The 21,356-nt window shown below is 32.6% G+C and overlaps 1 protein-coding gene across 3 annotated transcripts; it reads left to right on the top strand.

Moving 5' to 3' along the window:
- The first annotated feature begins 79 nt into the window (after nucleotides 1-79).
- On the top strand, nucleotides 80-10,300 carry LOC11421128 (protein LONG AFTER FAR-RED 3). 3 transcript variants are annotated; one of them, XR_003010604.2, is made up of 16 exons: nucleotides 80-239; nucleotides 333-499; nucleotides 1,333-1,434; nucleotides 2,150-2,222; nucleotides 2,860-2,966; nucleotides 3,047-3,170; nucleotides 3,796-3,990; nucleotides 4,439-4,524; nucleotides 4,777-4,884; nucleotides 5,311-5,406; nucleotides 5,497-5,595; nucleotides 5,792-5,866; nucleotides 6,699-6,830; nucleotides 7,406-7,521; nucleotides 9,622-9,773; nucleotides 9,940-10,081. XR_003010604.2 is itself a non-coding variant. In XM_013603518.3 (15 exons), the coding sequence occupies exons 1-15, from the start codon at nucleotides 155-157 to the stop codon at nucleotides 10,112-10,114; spliced, it is 1,740 nt and encodes a 579-aa protein (XP_013458972.1). In that variant the 5' UTR covers nucleotides 80-154; the 3' UTR covers nucleotides 10,115-10,300. The 3 variants fall into 3 exon arrangements, 1 of the variants encoding a protein (XP_013458972.1); XR_003010603.2 differs by having other exon boundaries at nucleotides 9,622-9,863; XM_013603518.3 differs by lacking the exon at nucleotides 9,622-9,773 and having other exon boundaries at nucleotides 9,940-10,300.
- The last annotated feature ends 11,056 nt before the right edge of the window (nucleotides 10,301-21,356 follow it).

Raw genomic sequence — 21,356 nt, 5'->3', positions numbered from 1 at the left:
TTATTATTTGTGGTGCCACATAAGGGTGGTATAAGGTGTAGTGCCACCTATGGTGGTACACCTATCACTGCTCTTTTGGAGGGATTAGTTTTTGCTTCGGTACAAAAATTTAAGAAACACATCGGAGGGTGGTGGTTACTCTGCCCTGCTCCAAATGAACATTCTCATAGTTATCTCCGCTTCAATCTCTCTACTTCTAGCCATACTCATTGCTTCTCTCCATCTTCTCCACCCCACATGTACTCTCTCTCTCTCTCTCTCTCTCTCTCTCTCTGTGTACACTTTTGCATGCACAAATGAATGAATTCATAAGCCATTTCTGGGTTTTGCAGATTTTCCTTTATGGAAGAAGCTTCCACAGTCTACTCTTCCATTAGTATCTGATTTCATTATAAAAAATGGGGTTATATACACAAGTGATGAGTCTCTCCCATTTGCAAACTCCATGGCAGTTGCTAATGGAAGGGTTATTCGTATTGGAAACTTCTCTTTTGTCCAGGTTCATTTCATTTCATTTCTCTGTTTCTTCTATATTAATATTGCTTATTTTTGAATATATATGATTTCAATGTGATTTTGAGGTTCAATTTCCACTTACCCGGAAGTTATTTTTCAATTGATTGATTATTGAGTTAGTTGTTACTACCTTTGGTAGGAATTAGTTAGTAGTTGACTATGATGCACGGACACTCCTAGAATCCTCAGATTAGGCGTGTCCTGTTGTCAGGCACGTTATGATTCCATTGAATTATGTGATTTTCGGTGTCATTGTCCGTGTCGTGTCCATGTTTGTATCCGTGCTTAATAGTTAGTTGCTAATAAGTAGTTAGATTAGATGGTTAATATTCGATAAGCTCTATATGTAGAGTATCATTTATTCATTTCAATGTTTTAAAAGCCCAACTAAATCAGCCGGTGCAACCGATTGAATTGAGAACTGACCAGTTCATGTTTGTCGGTTGGTTTGATCCCGGGTACATTGTAGTTTGGTTGAACCTGTGAAGCACGGACGCTCTTTTGGTTGAACTGAGGTTGAATTGCAGTTGGTTCAATTGGTTTTCATTTTTTACATTTTCTTTTTACTTTTTAAATATTATTTTATATTTGTCATCCAGTTCAAGCATGGTTGAATCAATTTTACCATGATACATAGGTCTCACAGGTTCAATTACCGGCTTGTTTTCACAAATTGATTCATTTCCGTGTTCATTTTGCAACCAATTCAATATGTTTTATAATATGAAGCCTAATGAGTATCAATACACTCTCTATATCTGTTGTGAATATGATTTGAACCATGACACCCTCTGATTTCTATCAAACTCTGTATAGGAGGTGGCAGGTGATGAAACTCAAGTGTTGGATCTTGAGGGGAAAGTTGTGGTTCCTGGATTTATTGATTCACATGTTCACTTCATTTCTGGTGGCCTACAGGTGTTGTACATACAACCTCATTCTCTAAATGATTCTATATTTTTCTCTTTTCTGGGAGTGATAATTTTTCTGAACAAAGTAGCACTTGTACATGTTAGAATTCCTTTAAAAGTTTGAGAATGATTGAAATCCTAATAAATATCTAATCTAATGCGCTTAAAACCCATGAATCATGGACATAGATACTGAAACCCGGCACGACACTGACGCGCAGTAATAATTTGAAAAAAAGTGTTTGAATGTGACCACATGTGTCGGTGCTGTATTGGTGCCCAACATTTGACACACCTTCAGTCTGAATTGTTAGTGCTACATAGAACTTTGTCCTTAGACAATTTTATTGTCAACCTGTCACTTGGCTGCTACTGTGAAATGAACACATTATTAAGTTTAATCTATTTTAGACAAATTTGTGTTGACAAAGACTATGGTGATAAACTCATCGGTACGTAATAATATATATTATGAAGAATACTCTTGATTGTTCTCTTCACTTGTACTAAGTTGATAACTGAATGACCCAAGAATCTTGGAAATTTACATTTGAAGACCAAATTGATTTTCTGGAAATTTACAACAACCAAATTTGGGGGTTGCTCTACAGTATTAAAGGAATTTCTTATATCTGAACCTAATTTTTTGGTCTCTTCTGTCTAAGAAATCCTTGTGAACTTATCTTGTATGGGTTTGTTTTTAATTATAGTTATGGATGCAGATGATGCAGGTGGGACTAAGAGGTGTGAATGAGAAGGAAGAAGTCATAAGAATGATCAAAGAAGCGGTTCAAAGTAAACCTTGAGCTCTTGCATGCTTACTTACTACTTTGTGACTTGGTTGAGGTTTTGAAGTTAAGAAATATCTAACTAAAGTATATTGATGCAAAGAAAAAAGGTGACAAATGACGATACTTGCAGTTAAATTTTGATGTGTCATCAATCATGTATTTTGACTTAAATAGTACTTTAACCTTGATTATCCATCCAACCCCATCAAAGATCTATGTCTCACTTAGGTGCTTCTTTTAAATACAAATCCAATTCAGTTAGCTTACAAAAGATTTTCATTACCCTGTCTGAGTAATAATGCAGAAATATTATTCTTAACAGCATGTTTTTCTAGCCACAAAAGCATGTTCATCGAATGGACACATTTCCGTGTAATAGCACCTTTTAGGAACCCAAAATTTGTGGTGAAAAGAAAGAACACTTATACTGAGAAAATAGAAAAAAGAATACGAGAGCAAACTCTCCTCCAAGCCGTTCTATTCACAATGTTCACAAATCTGAATGAATAACCCTTGTTTTTGTGTTCTCCTATTTAAACAACATTTCACTAACTTCTCTAGTAACTCTAACGATTATGATTCTTCTTTATTTTATATCCTAACAGTATCTGATATATACTTATGTTCAATGTTAATATTAGGCACAAAACCAGGTTCCTGGATTTTGGGTGGTGGATGGAACAATGACCTATGGGGAGGAGATTTGCCTGCTGCCGATTGGATTGATGATATTACACCTAATAATCCTGTAAGGCATGCCATGTTAACTTCTATTTGAACATGTGCATCATACACATCAGAGAGATCTTAATTGAAATATACAAGCAGGTTTGGTTATCAAGAATGGATGGACATATGGGATGGGCTAATTCAGTGGCATTAACGCTGGCCGGGATTACAAACATAACTGACAGTCCAAGAGGAGGAACTATAGTGAGGACAGGTGGTGGAGGTAATAATTTATTATCCAAATGTCAATAGAATGAGGTCAATTTCTAAACAATATAAGTCTATGCTTGGTTAGGCCTTCCTTCAAGTGATTTGGGATTATTCTTTAATTTTTGCCGTCACTTTTTTGTATATCATTATCTTCGATTAAACTTTCTTCATTTTGACTTCATGAATCTTCATTCATTAACTTGGACTGTGAACTTTGAGTTTCTGCATTTTATGATTGTTTTCTATGATTGTTTTCTGGATAATGTTGTCAATTGCGGATTGCACAAAATAGCAGTTTGTTCGTATTCCACTACTATTTGACACACTTTGGACTGAATCATAGTGCAGGACGGAACACTAGCTTTGTTCAAATTCCGCGATGCTAAAGCATTATAGCATTGCTATAGCAGCTATTTGACAACCCTAAATGATATGTTACGATTTTTATGATTATTGTTTCAAGTTGAAGCATATTAGCACACACTATTGTCATTCCATCTATGCTAGTTGGTAACTGGAAATCTGTAAGGTCATATAAAAGTTCGTAATGGTTTTGTATTAGCTAAATTAATGCCATATTTATATTTTTTGTTATATAAACTTACTAATTGTTATGTTGAATCATTCATTTCTTGCAGAACCTACTGGATTGCTAATTGATTCTGCAATGGTGCTAGTAGCCTCCCAAATTCCTGAGCGTTCAGTAGATGACAGGAGAGAAGCGTTGCGCAAAGCAAGCAATCTTGCTTTGAAAAGGGGTGTGACAACAGTTGTTGATATGGGAAGATATTTTCCAGGGGTTTCAGCAGATCTTTCTTGGGAGGATTTTTCAGGTTTGAATTTTCTAGTTGGAGTTTTTATACATTTATCTAATAAATGAAATTACTTTATGGTCATTTATGGTGGTTTTTTTTATTAAATAAACTGATAAAAGGAAGCAATTATTAAGTATGATTTAGAAACACCATTTATCAATCAAAATCCCAAATAACACATAGCAATGTTGAGAGTAGAAGATTTTACCTTATTCCATTGCATATTTTTGTTTTTCTAATAGATTGATTTTTTTTTTTAAAGAAAAAAAACATATAATGAACAATATAATATTAGAGAGAAAAAGGAGGAAAATATGGAGCTATGTAATACGATTACTCTGTCCAAAATAATGATAAATAAGATTTAACTGATATTCCTACTGGTTTACTGAGTTATATAAAGCTTCAATCTTTGCCTTTGATGACCTTCATTCATGCATGTTTATTTTGTGTGTAAATTGTACAGATGTTTATCTTTGGACCAATGCTATGTCAAAAATGAAAGTTAGAGTGTGTTTGTTTTTTCCCATGGAGACATGGCCACGGTTAGCGGTATGAAGAACTGCTTTTTGAGTTGTTCTTTTTTTGAAAGAAAATATAATTTTAGTCTGTGCATCAATTTTACAGCTTACTTTTTTGTTTCATTTTTTACTCAATTTTTATGCTTGGCATGCAAATGAAACTCTTCACTTACCAAAAGAATTATTGAAGAACAAATTTTCTGCATTTTGAATTTTACATTTCCAATATTGCTAATTTTTATGTAGCTGAATTCTGAATACCATTATTCCCATTCCTACTTAGGATCTGATTAATAAAAAGGGTCATGCCTTAAGTCAATGGGTTTATTTTGGTGGTGTCAAAGCTTTTGCTGATGGGTCTTTGGGTTCCAATAGTGCATTGTTTTATGAGGTGAGATAATCATTTTAAATTTTTCACTTTCAATATTTGTTAATGAACAAAAGTTTAAATGTACTTCTGATGACACATTTGCAACCTAATCCATTAGCTCCATATTTGGCCGCTTATGGATGAAGGTGACAAACAGTTGCAAAACCCACCTTTAAAGCCGTGTTGTCAATCAGGGATCACGAAAAATAGCGGTTTGTTGAAATTTTTGTCACAGTGCTACAGCGCCACTATAACATTTATTTTACAATAATTGGCATCAGATAGTAGTGTTTCACATAACAGAGATGATTCATTCAAATTCCGCTACGCTATAGTGCTGCTATTCGATACCATTGCTTTAAGGAGATGAATTTAACACCTAGTTTAACAATGTGCATTTATCATGTAGTTATGAAGGGATTTACATTATTATATAAAATTTTGCAGCCTTATCAAGATGAGCCGGACAACTATGGCTTACAAGTGACAGAACCTGATGCTCTTCTCAACATGACCTTGGAGTCAGATTTATCTGGTCTTCAGGTGCTTTATTCTACTGCTATAACTAACCTTTGATGGATTAACATGAAATCTCAGTTACTATCGTTCAGTCTTACTATTCATTTATTTCAGGTTGCAATTCATGCTATAGGAGACAGGGCAAATGACCTGATCTTGGATTTACATAGTTCAGTTGCTTCTACAAATGGAATGAGAGATCGAAGATTTAGGGTATCTCTTTTGTTAAAATACGAGGAACTTTTGATAATTTTCTATTATACAAGTTGCAAGTTGAATTCTGGGAAACAATAAAATTATTTGTCTTAAGACAAATAAAATTATTTGTCTTAAGTGATGCTACTTCCCCTGTTTCTATTTGGATGTCGTTTATGATAATCATTTTGATCAACTCAAACTTTGTTTTCAGATTGAGCATGCTCAGCAGTTGGCACCTGGTACGCCATCCAGATTTGGCAAAGAAGGGGTTGTTGCATCTGTGCAGGTTTCTTCTTATTACCATTATCTTGTAGTTTACATATTTTTTTATTTATCTCTTAAATAATAATAATAATGGAGCAATTTCTACAATGGCTACATCAGTAACATGCAAATAAATAATAGATTTTGCTGCATAATTGCTAAATCCAGTAACTGATTTCTCATTCATTTTTCACTACAATTCTTTTGAACATGTAAAGGACTCTAAGGTAAATCCATAATAGTGTGTCTTACTCTTATGAATTATATGATTGTTTACTTTTGATATCTTTAAGTGCATTTGATTCTTTAAGGTCTAATGTTCCACCATTCAGCTTCAAGGAAAAAGTGTTCCTATTTCTTGATACCAATTATCATTTACAGTGCACTAACAATGAAAATCAATAGAAGGTAAGTTTGGATTATGTCTTAAATTAAATTAAAACTTCATTTTTGAAGCTTAGATAGATTGTACTTAAAGGTAAGACATTTCATAATTAATCAAGCAAAGCATAATTCTGATAATTGCTATCACCATCGAGTTAGTCCAAAATGTATATCTTGAGGGATTGACAGTCACATCTAGGATGTATTTTTTCAAATTTCATTTGCAGAAGTTGATATATCGATATGCTAGAAATTAGCTCATGAAACCTCTTCTTTATACTACTTTATTCCCAAAAATGGCCATTACCTTTTCTTTTCCTTCCATTTTTCTATTTATTGCCCTAGTCTAAGAGTAATACAAAATGAATCATTTCATATGGACCATATCTTCTACATGTTTATATGTTTAAACAGTAGAACCAATGTCCTTTACAAGATTTCTAACAGTTTCTTGTTACTGTTCACCACAGCCAGATCAGTTATTGGATGATGCCGACACTGCCGGTAAAAAGCTTGGCAATGATAGGGCTGAAAAGGAATCATATTTATTTAAGTCACTATTAGATTCCAATGCATTGGTTGCATTTGGTTCTGACTGGCCAGTAAGTATTTTTTAATTACTAGCTAGTAGACATGTACTGTATATCACCTATGTCCCTAATTATAAGCCCCTGTTAAAAACAAATTTTTCCGAAATATAAGCCTCATTCGAAAATACTAGATACATTTATTATTTTTTCGCAAATATACCTCTTATGAATACTACTAAGTTGTCTTGGAAGATAAAAAGTCAGAGTTGGACACATCTATAGTCATAAAGGTATTTTTGTAACATCTATAACCAAAACGGACATGTTAAATACAATAGCTTGGATTAGCTTATTTTAGAGCTTATATAAAACAACTTATGCAAATAAATAAGTTTTTATGTATTATTTATAAGTTTTTAAGGTAGTTTATGAAAAAAAACAGTTTATGAAGATACAATTTTCGCTAGTGAGAGCTTATAAATTAAAAAAAACAAACTTATTTATTTACATAAGCTATTTTTCATAAGCTCAAACCAAACAGGGCCATGTAAAAATTACTAAAGGGGCTTATAAAAAGGGAGGGAGGTATTAGATACAAGAAATTAACGAAAAAGTACTTCACACTACATTATTTTTCTATTTACAAGGTGGTAGACATCGATCCCTTGAGTGGCATTAAGACAGCAGTGACAAGAAGACCTCCTACTTGGAAAGAGGCATGGATTCCATCAGAGTGCATTTCATTAGAAGAGGCAATAAAGGGGTAAGCAGGGTTAAGCAATTAATTTTGTTCTAATGTTAAATTTAATTGTCATACCATTAGTTTAGGTGCTGTTGATATGATAATGTTTTCCTTTTTAATGATTGACATGATCTACTTGATGCCTTGACCTAATGATATATACTATATGGATCTTCTCCTAATGGTCCTTACTTTAGTTCATTCAGTCCCGATGTCTTTATTTTATGTAGTTATCTATACTGAAAATAATTTGAACTTTTCTTTTATTATCCAGTAGCCAACGGTTTTGAGTATAATGATAAAATCGTAAAATAGATGTGTTATTTTGACAATTTTTTTTACAACAATTTGGATGGTTAACACGGTTAAAAGATATTGTTAATTACATCCACTAAATGGGTAATTGATATAACTAGTGGTTACAACTCATTAACCATTCACTAAATACAAAGAATGCGGTTCATGGATATCATGTATATTTGAACATGTATGTTTAAATACAATTTGGATTTGGATGGTTAATTATAAGTCAATCTCTCAAATTATAAGTTGCTTTACCAATAAAGCATTAAATGCTATTTTTCTACTATACCCTTAATATGTATTCCTCTCTTTTTTAATTTATATTTCCTACATCTTTAATGAAGGATAATTTTGTAAAATGATTGTTGAAATTTGGGGCCTAACTCATTCTTAAAAAACCGACTTGTAAAATGAGGAGTGTCTCCTCTTTATAAACTCTTCTCAAGAGTGTTATCCATCCGATGTGGGACTAAATCCACCCCCTCAAAGCCAACACAATAAAGGTGTTGGAGGCTGCAATGAAGGCTAACCAAAGGTTGCAATTTAGGCGACTAGGGGGGGACCGCAATTAAGGCGGAATTTCCAACACACACCCTCACGCTTCAGCCCGACCCAATGGCCTGAAGCGTGGACAATGCGGGAAGCCCAAGTATAGATCTAAGATAGACTTTGATACCATGTTGAAATTTGGGGCCTAACTCATCCTTACAAAACCGGCTTGTAATTTAGGCGACTAGGGGCGGACCGCAATTAAGGCGGAATTCCCAACACACACCCTCACGCTTCAGCCCGACCCAATGGCCTAAAGCGTGGACAATGCGGGAAGCCCAAGTATAGATCTAGGATAGACTTTGATACCATGTTGAAATTTGGGTCCTAACTCATCCTTACAAAACCGGCTTGTAATTTAGGCGACTAGGGGCGGACCGCAATTAAGGCGGAATTTCCAACACACACCCTCACGCTTCAGCCCGCAATTAAGGCGGAATTTCCAACACACACCCTCACGCTTCAGCCCGACCCAATGGCCTGAAGTGTGGACAATGCGGGAAGCTCAAGTATAGATCTAGGATAGACTCTGATACCATGTTGAAATTTGGGGCCTAACTCATCCTTGCAAAACCGGCTTGTAAAGTGAGGAGTGCATCCTCTTTATAAATTCTTCTCAAGAGTGCTATCCATCTGATGTGGGACTAAATCCACCCCCTCAAAGCCAACACAATGAAGGTGTTGGAGGCTACAATGAAGGCTAACCAAAGGTCCCAATTTAGGCGACTAGGGGCGGACCGCAATTAAGGCGGAATTTCCAACAATGACTAATAATTTCTCTTTCCCATTCAACATTATTACACTTCTTAATTTGTGTGAAATGATCAAAATGTCATATAATTTGGGATGGAGGGAGTAGTATGTATATTTGAATACTCGAGAATTGTAGTTAATGACATTCAATATCGTTGTTAGATATCTTCAGTGAATGGTTAACGAGTTACACGACACTTGGTTTTATTCATTAATCATTTATTAAAAGTAAATAACCGCATATTTAAACTGCAATATCCATCAAAATTGTTATTGAAATGTATTGTCAAATTTGTATGTCAAAATATAATTTCTAATCCAAAAGATTTGACATGCATATTTACATATTCCAAAATCATTGTTTTTTGGTAGACAAGTTGTTAATTTTGTATGTCTTCTGGGGGAGTCTGGATAAACAATAGATACTTAATAACCACTTGTCACATGAGAGTGTATGTTGCATTTTGTAATGTATGTTGAAAAGCTATTTATGCTATCAAATTGTTGTCATTCCAGAAATATAATTTCAGATAGGATTTGAGTATAAGAGGAGAGAAGATATGAGTAGATTTTGGTTATCCACATCATTACTACTGTCATTTTTCTTTGGGTGTTAACCCTCCGGTTTTCTGGGGAAGAGGCCCATGATAATTCAGAGTTTGGTCAAGGTAAGTAAAGCCTAGCCAATAACTGTTCCACCTAGGAATGAACTCGGGTTATCCCAAACTATTCGTTCTTTGGTGCAGCTCATTAACCATGTGAGTCACTTGGTTACTAATGTCATTCTTCTTACCATTCATGCATGTTTCTTAAATTCTCAAGTTAACTTGACAGGTATACAATTTCTGCTGCTCGTGCAAGCTTCATTGACAATGATTTGGGATCCTTATCTATTGGAAAACTAGCAGATTTTGTCATATTATCCACTGATTCATGGAAAGACTTTGCTGAAACAGCATCTGCATCCATTGAGGCAACATATGTTTCTGGAGTGAGAGCACACCCTTGATTTTTTCCGGTTGTGGTATGATTGAACTAGAAATGTATTTTTAATACTGTAATAGTATGTATTACCTTAAGCAAATATAGCTAGACTAAAAGAGATACAATTGATATTGACAAAAAATATTAGATTGCTGCTAGAGCAGGATCCACTTCTGGAATAATATTGTAAGTATTGATCTTTTAGAAGTGAATTAGTCTTTTAACTTTTTAATTTTTTACAATCAAATTCAAATTTTTCATCTTTATAAAACTCTGAAATTTTAATGGTCTATCCAAAAAAATTACCATTTTTTTTACATGTTTTTTTACAAATTTAAAAGATTAATTTTGAGTGCCAAACTTTTTGAAAGACAAATATACCTCAATTTCAATGAATTTCAGAAATTTATATAAGGATAAATGCTGTTTTTTTTTTTTTAATGTATATTGATTTATTTTATGTTTTTATAAAACTAGAATGCAATAGCATAACATGACCTCTATGGCATCCTAACTATGTTGACATCTCATAGAAATCATCTATCATTTACAACAATCCAAAATATTTTTAATAAGCAAAAAAATTAAAAGATAGTACAACTATACCAAACTCGAAGATAGTAAGAGATCGATTTTATCTTGTGTTGTCATGCTCAGTTAATTGATTACGATGCCTCACACCTAGCATCTAAAAATGAACCTATTATATATCCCTTAGGTAAAAGTTTATATATGGTCTTTGTAAATCAAAAGATCAATTTTAATCTTTAAGACCGAAAAAGAATTAAGTGTATGAATAAAGTAATCGACACTGTGAACCAAAACTTATATATAACTAGCCAGATGAATGATTTGCATTAGAATCAAATCTAACGGCACCCACTCTCGACACAAAGGGAAGATTTATCTACCCATGGTAAAATAGCTTCAAACATAGATGATAAAAAGTAGAATGAAGCATCCAACCTTGAATATTCAAGTAAAGGAACTCAACCTTGTTCCTAAGTCTCCTCCTTTGTTCTCTGTGTTTCCTAACTCAAAATATGATAAGATTGTTGAAACAAAATGGATTTTGTCCGATGCCTATAAAGTTTTGATAATAACAAAGTATTGAAGAACAATTTGGATAAGTTAATATGTGTTCAAGTGTGCAGGACCGTAGATTAAAATTTAACAAGTTATGAGACTTAGTAGAATATCTGGAAAAAAAAAAAAGGTCAATCAGAAGTCAACGCCTTGATCAGAAGTGAAAATGCATCCCGAAGATTCTGAAGGTCAGACTCTGGATCATTAGACTCTGAGTCACCCAAACTCTGAAGACTCAAAACCCACGTCAGCTTTGTCTTCTTCTGAAGAAAGATCACTTTCGGCATCTGACCAAGTACAATTTGTCTTATTCTAGATCACATGCTAAGTCAAATTCAATGACAAAAGGAATGAAACAGATGATTCCAATTGCATCAAATGATTTTCAAATGTCTTTTCAACGATATTAACCAAATCATGTCTTCTCCAAATTATGTGTTGACACCTCCCCAACGATTTTCATTTTTTCGCTATATAAGGAGCTGGAGACTTGAAGAAATGAAGAAGACTCTACGCAATTTAAAAGTCCCCTTATTCTACCACATTCAAAAGCGCGTAAACACTTAAAAAAAATTTACCAAGTTTATTTCTTAGAAATTCAAAAGTCTTAAGAGTCTTACTCTATTTTTTAATTGTTTACACCTATAATTGTAAAACAAATGTAAAAACAAACAATCTTTTATTTCATTAAGTTAGATTATGAGAAGTCTCTTTCAGTTGTGATTACGAATTAGAAGTCTCAACCCATTTGGGGTTGGCCTAGTGGTTGGCTTGAGATCTTGGAGTGTGCTCCTCTCAAGGTCTCAAGTTTGATTCCCTCTGGTGCCAATTTCAGTGATCAAGTCCATACAAAGCTTTACTCTGGTTTAGAACGGCCCCCCCACAAGTGGACGGTGGGATTGGTCCCCTCGGATTAGTCGATCCTTGGATCGGATACTGGGTAAAAAAATGAATTAGAAGTCTCTTGCTTGTGTGCTTGAGCATAAGTAATCTTTAGTATAGTGAAAATTCCTTGGAAGCATAAGGGGACTGAACTACTTTCGATTTATGAGAGAAACCGGTATAATTGATCTCTCTCTCTCTCTCCCTCCCTCCCTCCCTCCCTCGCTCCCTCTCTCTCGTATTTGTTTATATCAACCTGGATTAGACTATGATCAATAAAACACTTAGAGAAAGTTTGAAAAAACTAACACAATTCAACTCCTTCTTATATTTTTCTCACTTTTAAAGATCCTTTTAAAAATGCAAAAGTGAGCTCTATTTATGGATATTTCAAAAGTATAAATTTAGTTATTAGATTTCAACACGATGAGAGATTTGACACTTCTTTACGGGTGGATTTCCATTGTTTACCTTTAAACTTTATGATTCGCTTGCTCCTAATTTGCAGGCTGTTCGTTGAGAGAATTTTTTTTTTCATCATATACTTGAAACTTAACCAAGGGATATTTAAATAAAGTAGGGGATTTCTAATTGATTACTTTCATAATAAGTAAATAAGTACCCTAATTGAATAGGTCAAATCAAGTAATTGAATAAGTCTAACTGATTTAAAATTGATTACTTGCATAGATTTGGGGATTTCGATTTTAATTTTATTTTTAAGGTGATGCAAATGATTGTAGGTTGGTTGAATGTGTCGAAATGTACGGCAATTACTAATAATGTTGGAATTTCAAGTTATTTTTTATTGGGCTATGTTATATGTAGCGACAAAAAGTCTCGCGAATATCCCACGAATTATGTTTTATAAGCTTTTGCCGTTTTCCATTTCACAGTTATTACTCTCTACCTTTTTTTTTTCCACTCAAAACTTGGTCACCAACTACATATGAAGACACATGAAGGTTGAAGCAAACACTGTATGCTCAGAAAAAGACAATAAGCAAAGGCAACTTTGTCACGTCTCTAAACTTTGGTAATTGAAGAGAACCTATAAAATAATACAATGAAGAGAATCTGGAGATGGAGTGGAACAACAGGAAACAAGGGGAGAGATAAATGGTATGACCAAAAAGAGATAAAAACAAGGAAATCACCGCTTTTGAGCTTTTCTCGTGTGATATTCGTGAAACTTTTGTTGCGATGTTAAGCATTTTCCTTTTTTATTAATTGATACAACATTCTTTGAAAGAAAAATAAAAATTGAAAATAAATAAATAAATATTAATCAATACAGCATTATAATGTATATCAATATACTTTTTTAATGGACAAATCAAATTAGGAATTCATACAGGATTAATATGAAACCTATTTAATTAAAAACTTAGCGTGGTTGCATAAGTCTTAATATATTTTTTATCAACGTGAATTAAAGATTTTATGTAAATGATAATGTTGATGTAATTGAGATTTCATGGCCTTTTTGAGGATTTTGATTTGTCCCCCTCTTTTGTACTTATTCATTTTTTTACTTTTTTGACTATATAATATATTTATGATTGGATTAGGTAGGATATGGATTTCTTGGAAGTCCTAACTGCATTGGGTGATCTAAGTTTCACCTTGATGATTAACCATACTCTTCATTCATAAAAAAAATGTTGATGAAATCATGAAACGACAAAATTTTATTCTCATTGTTGTCGATTGATAGACTTTTAGCAAGTGTACTAAAACTATCGAAGTAATAAAATAAATTCGTACCACGAGGACTGTGTTAATCTCAACTTAGCAATAAAGTTAATATCTAGGATGTGTAAATTTTATAAGTGCCTGAAGCAGTAGGTTTGTGTGCAATAAAATGTAAATAACAGAAAATAAAATGGTTTGATAATTGGATTAAAACAGATGATCAAGATTTTCAAATCCTCTATTGCTCACTGTGATTAATTTGCCTCTCTCCTCTCTCAAAGAAATTAACCTAGCTTTACGACGGATTAACTAAGTGGTTTTGATCAATCTCTTGACTCAAAACCCTTTCCGAAGTTATAACCTTTTAATCTCTTAAACCGATTGAATAACCGTGGAAGCTATGTCAGAACGTTAATTCATAAGTCATAACTCTCAATTTCCTATCTCTAGGTTCCTATGTTGAATTAAACAGAATTACTATTTCAAGATTAAAAGCTAGGGTTAGTAGTCATTCAATTCCTAAGATCAATTTATGTGATTGAAAGAAGTTAGGGTTAATAGTCATGCAAACAATCATACGAAAAGCAATGAACACAAATAATTCTGAATAAAGACTAGGTTTTCATTGATGTCAAAGAGAGTACTTAACAAATTACATGGTTCACAGATCACAAAGATTCATCTCATGACTTAATCAATCTAAGAGTTTAGCTACTCATAACTACACAATCAAATGCATAGAAAATAGTGAGCATACATAAACCAGAACCAACTATGAGTTTGGTGAGATCCAATGCGTGTTCTTCAGCTTCCTGGTGTCGTCTATGCTATGTTTAGGTCTCCAAAAAATCCCCCTAAGCTTCTGATCGCATCTGGCTTTTATAGACAAAGAATTAGGGTTTCAGAAAAGCCCACCATCGTGCCACGTTTCGAGACCATCGTGGAACGATTTGCTCATTAATCCTACGTGGCAGCAAATTTACTCCACCATCGTGGCACGTTACACATCCATCGTGCCACGATTTTTCCAGCATCTTCAGGTAAATTTCACGCTTCAAACGTGCCACGATTCAGGTCCATCGTGCGACGATTTCTCCAGTAGCTAAATTCTTGCATTCTTCTCCAATTTGTGCAAAACTTCTCTTTTATGAATCTTGAGATGATTTAACCATGTATACAAGCAATTGACTCTCTAAATGCCATATAAATATCATAAAAAGACCATAAAAATAACGTAATGACGACTGTCATCATCGATCAAATGTAAAAAAATCCTACAATACATTCAATTAGTCTATAACTATGTTGTAATTTTTTTTTGAGAGAATAACTATGTTGTCATGTTGATTTGTTTTATTATTAATTTTCAAAATTCCCTGTTTGTCCTTAAAAAATATTGATGAAATCATGAAACGTCAAAATTTTATTCTCATTTCTGTTGATCAAATGTAAAAAAATCCTACAATACATTCAATTAGTCTATAACTATGTTGTCATTTTTTTTTTGAGAGAATAATTTTGTTGTCATGTTGATATGCTTTATTATTAATTTTTAAAATTCTCCGTTTGTCCTTAAAGGTTGAAAAGTTAATTAAAAATGAATGAATCCTAATGATTAGAAAGTTTTTTATATTACAAACTAGTGAGTGTTTTAAAGGGACAAACACAACACATTAATATCCCTAAAAGACACTTAAAATGATTGTAATTCTATAGAGGGTTTTCTAAAATTCCTTAAGCGCAATTTTTTTTTTTTAAATATAACATGGATTTATTACACTATAAAGTGACCAAATCATATTATATTTGTTACACGATAAAGGAGAAAAATATGTCTAAAACTATAAAATTTTTGTATGCTATCACTTTATTTCTTTTCCTATTTCTTATCGAAAAGAACAATGGTGGTAATATGTTATTCTCATCCTTTTCAAATTTCTTTCTTCGATTTGTAGTTGTACACCGTTTTTATCTCATTTGAATAACATTTTTTTTTATTTTGTTTTATTATTACAGTTTTAATTGATTGTAAACATGTTCGTGATTGTCCAAAAGGTATTTGGCGGTCTTGCAGATATAAGTGCATTGACAACAAATGTGTATTTACATATTGGCCACACTGACTATATGAGTACCATAGAGGATAGAGTTCACCTATGTCATGCATGGAAGAATGTGTCCTTTCATTAACAACAAATCTATGCAATAACTTTCTGAAAAAATAATTAGTTGTCATTGTGGTGACACTTAATAATTATTTTTTTTAATTATTTTTTATTGTTAATAATGTTTATTTTAATATATAATGTTTGTAATGAAATGAATTAAGGCACTAATGAATATTATAATTATATTTTTTTCTTCTCCTTTAATTTTGGATATATCTCCGTAACCTCCAAAATAGGTATATCACATTTTCTTTTTAACCTATAAGAATAATTTTAATAGTTAAATTAAAAAGATATATGTTAATTACTTCAACTATAAAATTAATATTATGTAATAATATTTATTATTTTCAGACAATTCAATTTATATTTAACTTGACGGATAGTCCACCGATTCTTTTCTTTATCCTAAATATAATTATAAAAGAATAGTTTAGGGTATATGAAAGATGGAAATTCATTCATCAAACTTAGGGTTTAGTGCAAATCCATTCATCCAACGTGCGGTCCCTAAAAATATAGTGATTTTTTTATATATATTTAGCCCTAAAAAAATGTTATGATTTTATCTTCTGGAAATTTACGGTTTCGATTTTCATCCATATTATTAGTTGAAGATATAGTTGACTAATACAGAAGTCCTAGTCACTTTGCCATGTTTGTTTTTCTTTAATATTTGGATGTCAAATCATAATCTTCAAACCATGAATCCAATAAATAACAAATTATTGAGTTTCATTTTATCTCAAACCCTTATAAGTTTTTCAACAATGTGTTGAAGCATTCGTTCACTTTCAGTTTGAAGACTCTATCAGCAGTTTTAGCGAACTAATTTGGTTTTTCCCATTGTGGATCTGTCATTACTTCCTCAATTTCTATGATGTGACCCTCTGAAGCATGGGTACTACAAACATGGTCAAGTATTTGGTATACATACCATATGAATTGAACCGACCCATTTTTAGTTAGTTGATTTTCCATAGTGGATGCACCAAAAACGTATCGGCGAAGGAAAAATAACCAATTTTTTTTTGTTGCTTTTTTATTGTATTTGATTTCTCTCTTTTGCTTTTAATGAAAATAGTGGAGGAGATGGACAAAAAAAGTAAATCTCCAAAACAACATGATGATAAAAATGTGGTTAAACACATGATTAATATATGAATCGTATTATACTATTTTTTTTATAATTGATTTTTCTAACATGTTTTTAGAACAAAAATGATAGTAATTCACTTAGCCTTTGTTTGAGAGTTTGGATGGGATTGAAAATATAGAGAAAAATGGTAAAATCTTTCATATTTTTTTAAAGAGTAATTTTTTAGAGAATGATAAATTAATGCTTATGATTAATATATTTTTAATTTTAAGAATATTATAACTAAATAGATTAAATTTGAAGAATTCATGTAAACTATCTAAAACCCCTCAAAACTCTCCCACAATACAATTTTTTAGTTACTCAAATGAAGAGAATTTAGTATTATGAAGAAAAATGAACAGCCAAAGTCTTTCCCTCGATATCAATGTCATCTCTTTCTTCCACTTGCAAATTCTTTTTTATTCAAACCCCTCTCCTCCCTTTTTCTTCAAAACTCGCAAACAAATTATTAGAAAATCTTCTTTTATAATTTTATATTAACATACCTGTACTTTCATTTTTTTTAGAATTTGTCATATTACGTATCGGATACTCATATTGGATATCATACCCGTTCCTAAGCATCATAATTAACACGTAAACCCCCTAGAAGATATTTATTGGAACGTAAAAAAGAAACCAATCCAAATACCATAAATTGAAATTTGCTCCTTTGTTCTTGACAATCTCTCTCTCGATTGATCTCAATGTATTTACCACATACACACCATGGGACTAAGATTTTTGTTTAAATATTTTTTTTTTTTTTCAAATTTTTGTCTTATTTGTTTTCACTTTTCAGTTACTAAGAATTTGGTCAACAAAATTTTGATGACGTAGGAGAAAAACCTCAAGCATGGAAACTTTAATTAAAATTTAAACCTAAAGTTAACCTCTTCTTATTATGGAAAGAAACCACTCTGATGGTTACCTAAGAAGAGCTCACACTGCATCACTTGCTTTGACTCTTCTTCTTGAATAATTTTTCAACTATGAAGAATATTTGCAATCTATTTTAAGCCAATATATTGCATGTTTTGTGTCTAATTCAAGAAATACAACTTTCTTTTGTGTAGGCCACCTGTTATACTATTTTGTGTCTAATTTGCAATCTATTAATGAACCTCATGATGAAGCATCTGCCAATTAATAGCTGAATTTGTTGCTGAATTTGTTGTTGAAGATATGAATTTGGGTTATGTATGACTAGCTAGAATTTGAGTATCAGTGTGTTATGTCATATTCTCTTGTGTTTTGATTTCTAAACTCACAAACTAGGAGGATTCACCTTATGCCACATTGAGAAAGGCTAGCTTTTTCTTTTTCGCATTGTGGAGATATTTTCGTGTCATTCTATTGATTTTTGAATCAAAGATATCTTGGTTAGTTAGATTTTTACATTGCACACACAAAGTAAAGCAAACTATACCAAAGTCGAAGATAATAAGGGATCGATTTTATCTTGTGTACTGTCTTGCTCAGTTAGTTGATAAAATAGAATTACACTCTAATAGTAGTTTGTGATTATAAACTGCACAACTGGAATATCTCGATTATCCTGCGGAATTACCTGCGGATTTGGGTGAAAATTCCGCAGGACACCTGTTTCCTGCGGATTTTACCAAGGATTTAAGTTTCCAGGTATAACCTTCGTGGGTAATTGTTTCCTGAGGATTTTAGTAACCGCAGGAAATTTTGGGCAGAGCTGGATAAGTTTCCCTGCCCGTGTATGCGCTTCCTGTGAACATATTCCGCAGCAAAAATCCCCAGGAACTTGTTGCAACTGTCAAGAAAATCCGCAGGAAATTATCATGATAATTAATAAAAATATTTAATTTTCTTCTTTTAATGAATGCCAAATGGCATATTAAAAGTCCTTTTTAATTATTGGGACAGAGAAATAGCTATAAGATTCTTTCTTTCTTATAAGCAAACCATTTGATAAACAAATCAATAATACAAGTATGGGAATCAACTTATGAACAAAACAAGCCAGGTTCAATGACATATATACTATGGATTGAAGTACTATGCATATCTCTTTTTATATAGATTATCTCCATCGAATAGCACATTACATATCTTTACATATCTAGAACTCAAAGGTTAATACTAGTAGTAGTCGATCCTAGCACTACACCATTTATTGTCTCTGGCAACACTTTTTTAAAAGACATGTAAAAATTGTTCCCTAAAAGTGGCTAAGGCAACGTTTTTTGGTTGCTGCCAAAAATATTTTCGCGACCCCTGAAAAACGTCCTCTAAAATACCTTTAGGGACGTTTTTGGAGCGTTACTCTATTATTTCGTTGGCAACAATCACGAATTGTCCCTTAAATACTTCTGGAGACGTTTTTAAAGTGTCACAATATTATTTTTCTGGCAATATTTGATAATTGTCCCCTTAAATACTTTTGGGGACAATTTTAAATTGTTACTGTCGTTTTAATAAAAGACTACATTCCTTCAATGTTATTCACAACATCAATATTAAGAGACTACATTGCTGTAGTTTTAATAGGGTATTATAACTTTGCCATAAGTTGACGTTGATACTAAAAGCAAACCTTTTGACTTCTTCCTTTGAAACACCCATCAAAGCAGAAACCTTTTGATCATGATCACGATCGATGCCTCATACCTAACATCTTGAAATGAACCTATTATATATCCCTTAGGTTAAAAGTTTCTATATTGTCCTTTGTAAATCAAAAGATCAATTTTAATGTTTTAAGACCGAAAAAGGATTAAGTAGTGTATGAATAAAGTAATCGACACAGTGAAACAAAACTTATATATAACTAGCCAGGTAAATGATTTGCACTAGAATCAAATCTAACTGCACCCACTCTCAACACATAGATGAGAAAGAGTAGAATGAAGCATCCAACCTTGAATATTCAAGTAAAGGAACTCCAGCTTGTTCTTAAGCCTCCCCCTTTGTTCACTTTGTGTTTCCTAACTCAATATGATAAGATTGTTGAAATAAAATGGGTTTTGGACAATACCTCAAAAGTTTTGATGATAACAAAACATTGAAGAACAATTGGATAAGTTAATATGTGTTCAAGTGTGCAAGATCATAGATTAAAATTTATCAAGTTCTGAACATATATGAGAGCATCTGAAGCACAAGAGAAACTAAATACTTGCTGGAAACTTGAAGAAATGAAGAAGACTCTACACAATCTGAAAGTGCCCCTACTCTGCCAAATTCAAAAGCGCATAAACACTTAAGAATTTCTTACGAAGTTTTTATCTTAGAAATTATAAAGTCTTAAAAGTCTTACTCTATTTTGTAATTGTTTACACCTCTGATTGTATATCAAGTGTAAAAACAAACAACATTTTATTTGATTAAGTTAGTTTCTGATAAGTCTCTGAAGGTGAGAAAAACACAAGAATGGGGTGGTTGAATTGTGTTACCTTTTTCTTCTTTTTAAAACTAAGTCCAGTGTTCAAAGTCTGATAGAGTTCAGAGTCTTGAGCAGAGTTCAAAGTCTTATGCAGCGGATAAAGTAAAGAGATAAAGAGAAGACAAAAACACAACAATTATATAGGTTCCTTCCACAATCCGGAAGTAATATTGTCCCCCTTGCACTTCCAAAGAGACTTCACTAAAATCAATATCTAATTACAATTGCTCAAACACAAAATCAAGAGACTTCAAACTACTCAAGCACAAAATCAAGAGGTTTCCTATGCTTAAGCACACACGCAAGAGTCTTCCTATGTTCAACCACAAAAGCAAGAGACTTCTAAACAAACACAATTACACAGAAATATCTTTGAGGTTGAACACTTGATATACAAACAACGATGTTTACAATAAAAATCAAATACAGACTCTTAAGACTCTAGAATTTCTAAGATATGAAAGTTGTTAAGAAATTCTAAGTGAACTTTGATGTGAAAACAATTTCGGCAGAGTTTTCGCACTTGTAAAATTATTGTGAGTCTCTTACAATCTTCAAGTCTTTACTCCTTTATATTGAGGATTGCCAGCACATAAAAAAGAGTCGCTGTGAAGCTTGATAATCACCAATGATTTGTTGCTTGATTTGTTTATTGTCATATGAAAGAACATAGAGAACACCCAACATAGTCACAGTTGTATTCTTGTACTACTGCATACAAGGCGAGTGGAGTAGTGGTTGTACAATTGTACTATGTCATTTTCTTGCGCTCTTCAGTGGATAAGCATTCAATGCCTTTAATTCCTCTGAAATAGTCGTTGCTCCAGACTTCCTTTTCTTATGCAATCATAAGTATTCAGAATAACAACTTCTAACAAAC

This window comes from Medicago truncatula, chromosome 3 (assembly GCF_003473485.1).
Source record: "Medicago truncatula cultivar Jemalong A17 chromosome 3, MtrunA17r5.0-ANR, whole genome shotgun sequence".
Taxonomy (NCBI): Eukaryota; Viridiplantae; Streptophyta; class Magnoliopsida; order Fabales; family Fabaceae; genus Medicago; species Medicago truncatula.
The sequence above is the reverse complement of the archived record's forward strand: the minus strand, read 5'-3'. Positions and strand labels throughout refer to the sequence as shown.

What these genes read in the sequence shown, in the direction of transcription:
- LOC11421128 (XM_013603518.3), top strand. Translation starts at nt 155, where the DNA reads ATGAACATTCTCATAGTTATCTCCGCTTCAATCTCTCTACTTCTAGCC. An exon ending in ATATTACACCTAATAATCCT is followed by an intron (nt 2,967 to 3,046) that starts GTAAGGCATGCC and finishes ATATACAAGCAG; the next exon opens with GTTTGGTTATCAAGAATGGA. An exon ending in CATTTGGTTCTGACTGGCCA is followed by an intron (nt 6,831 to 7,405) that starts GTAAGTATTTTT and finishes TCTATTTACAAG; the next exon opens with GTGGTAGACATCGATCCCTT.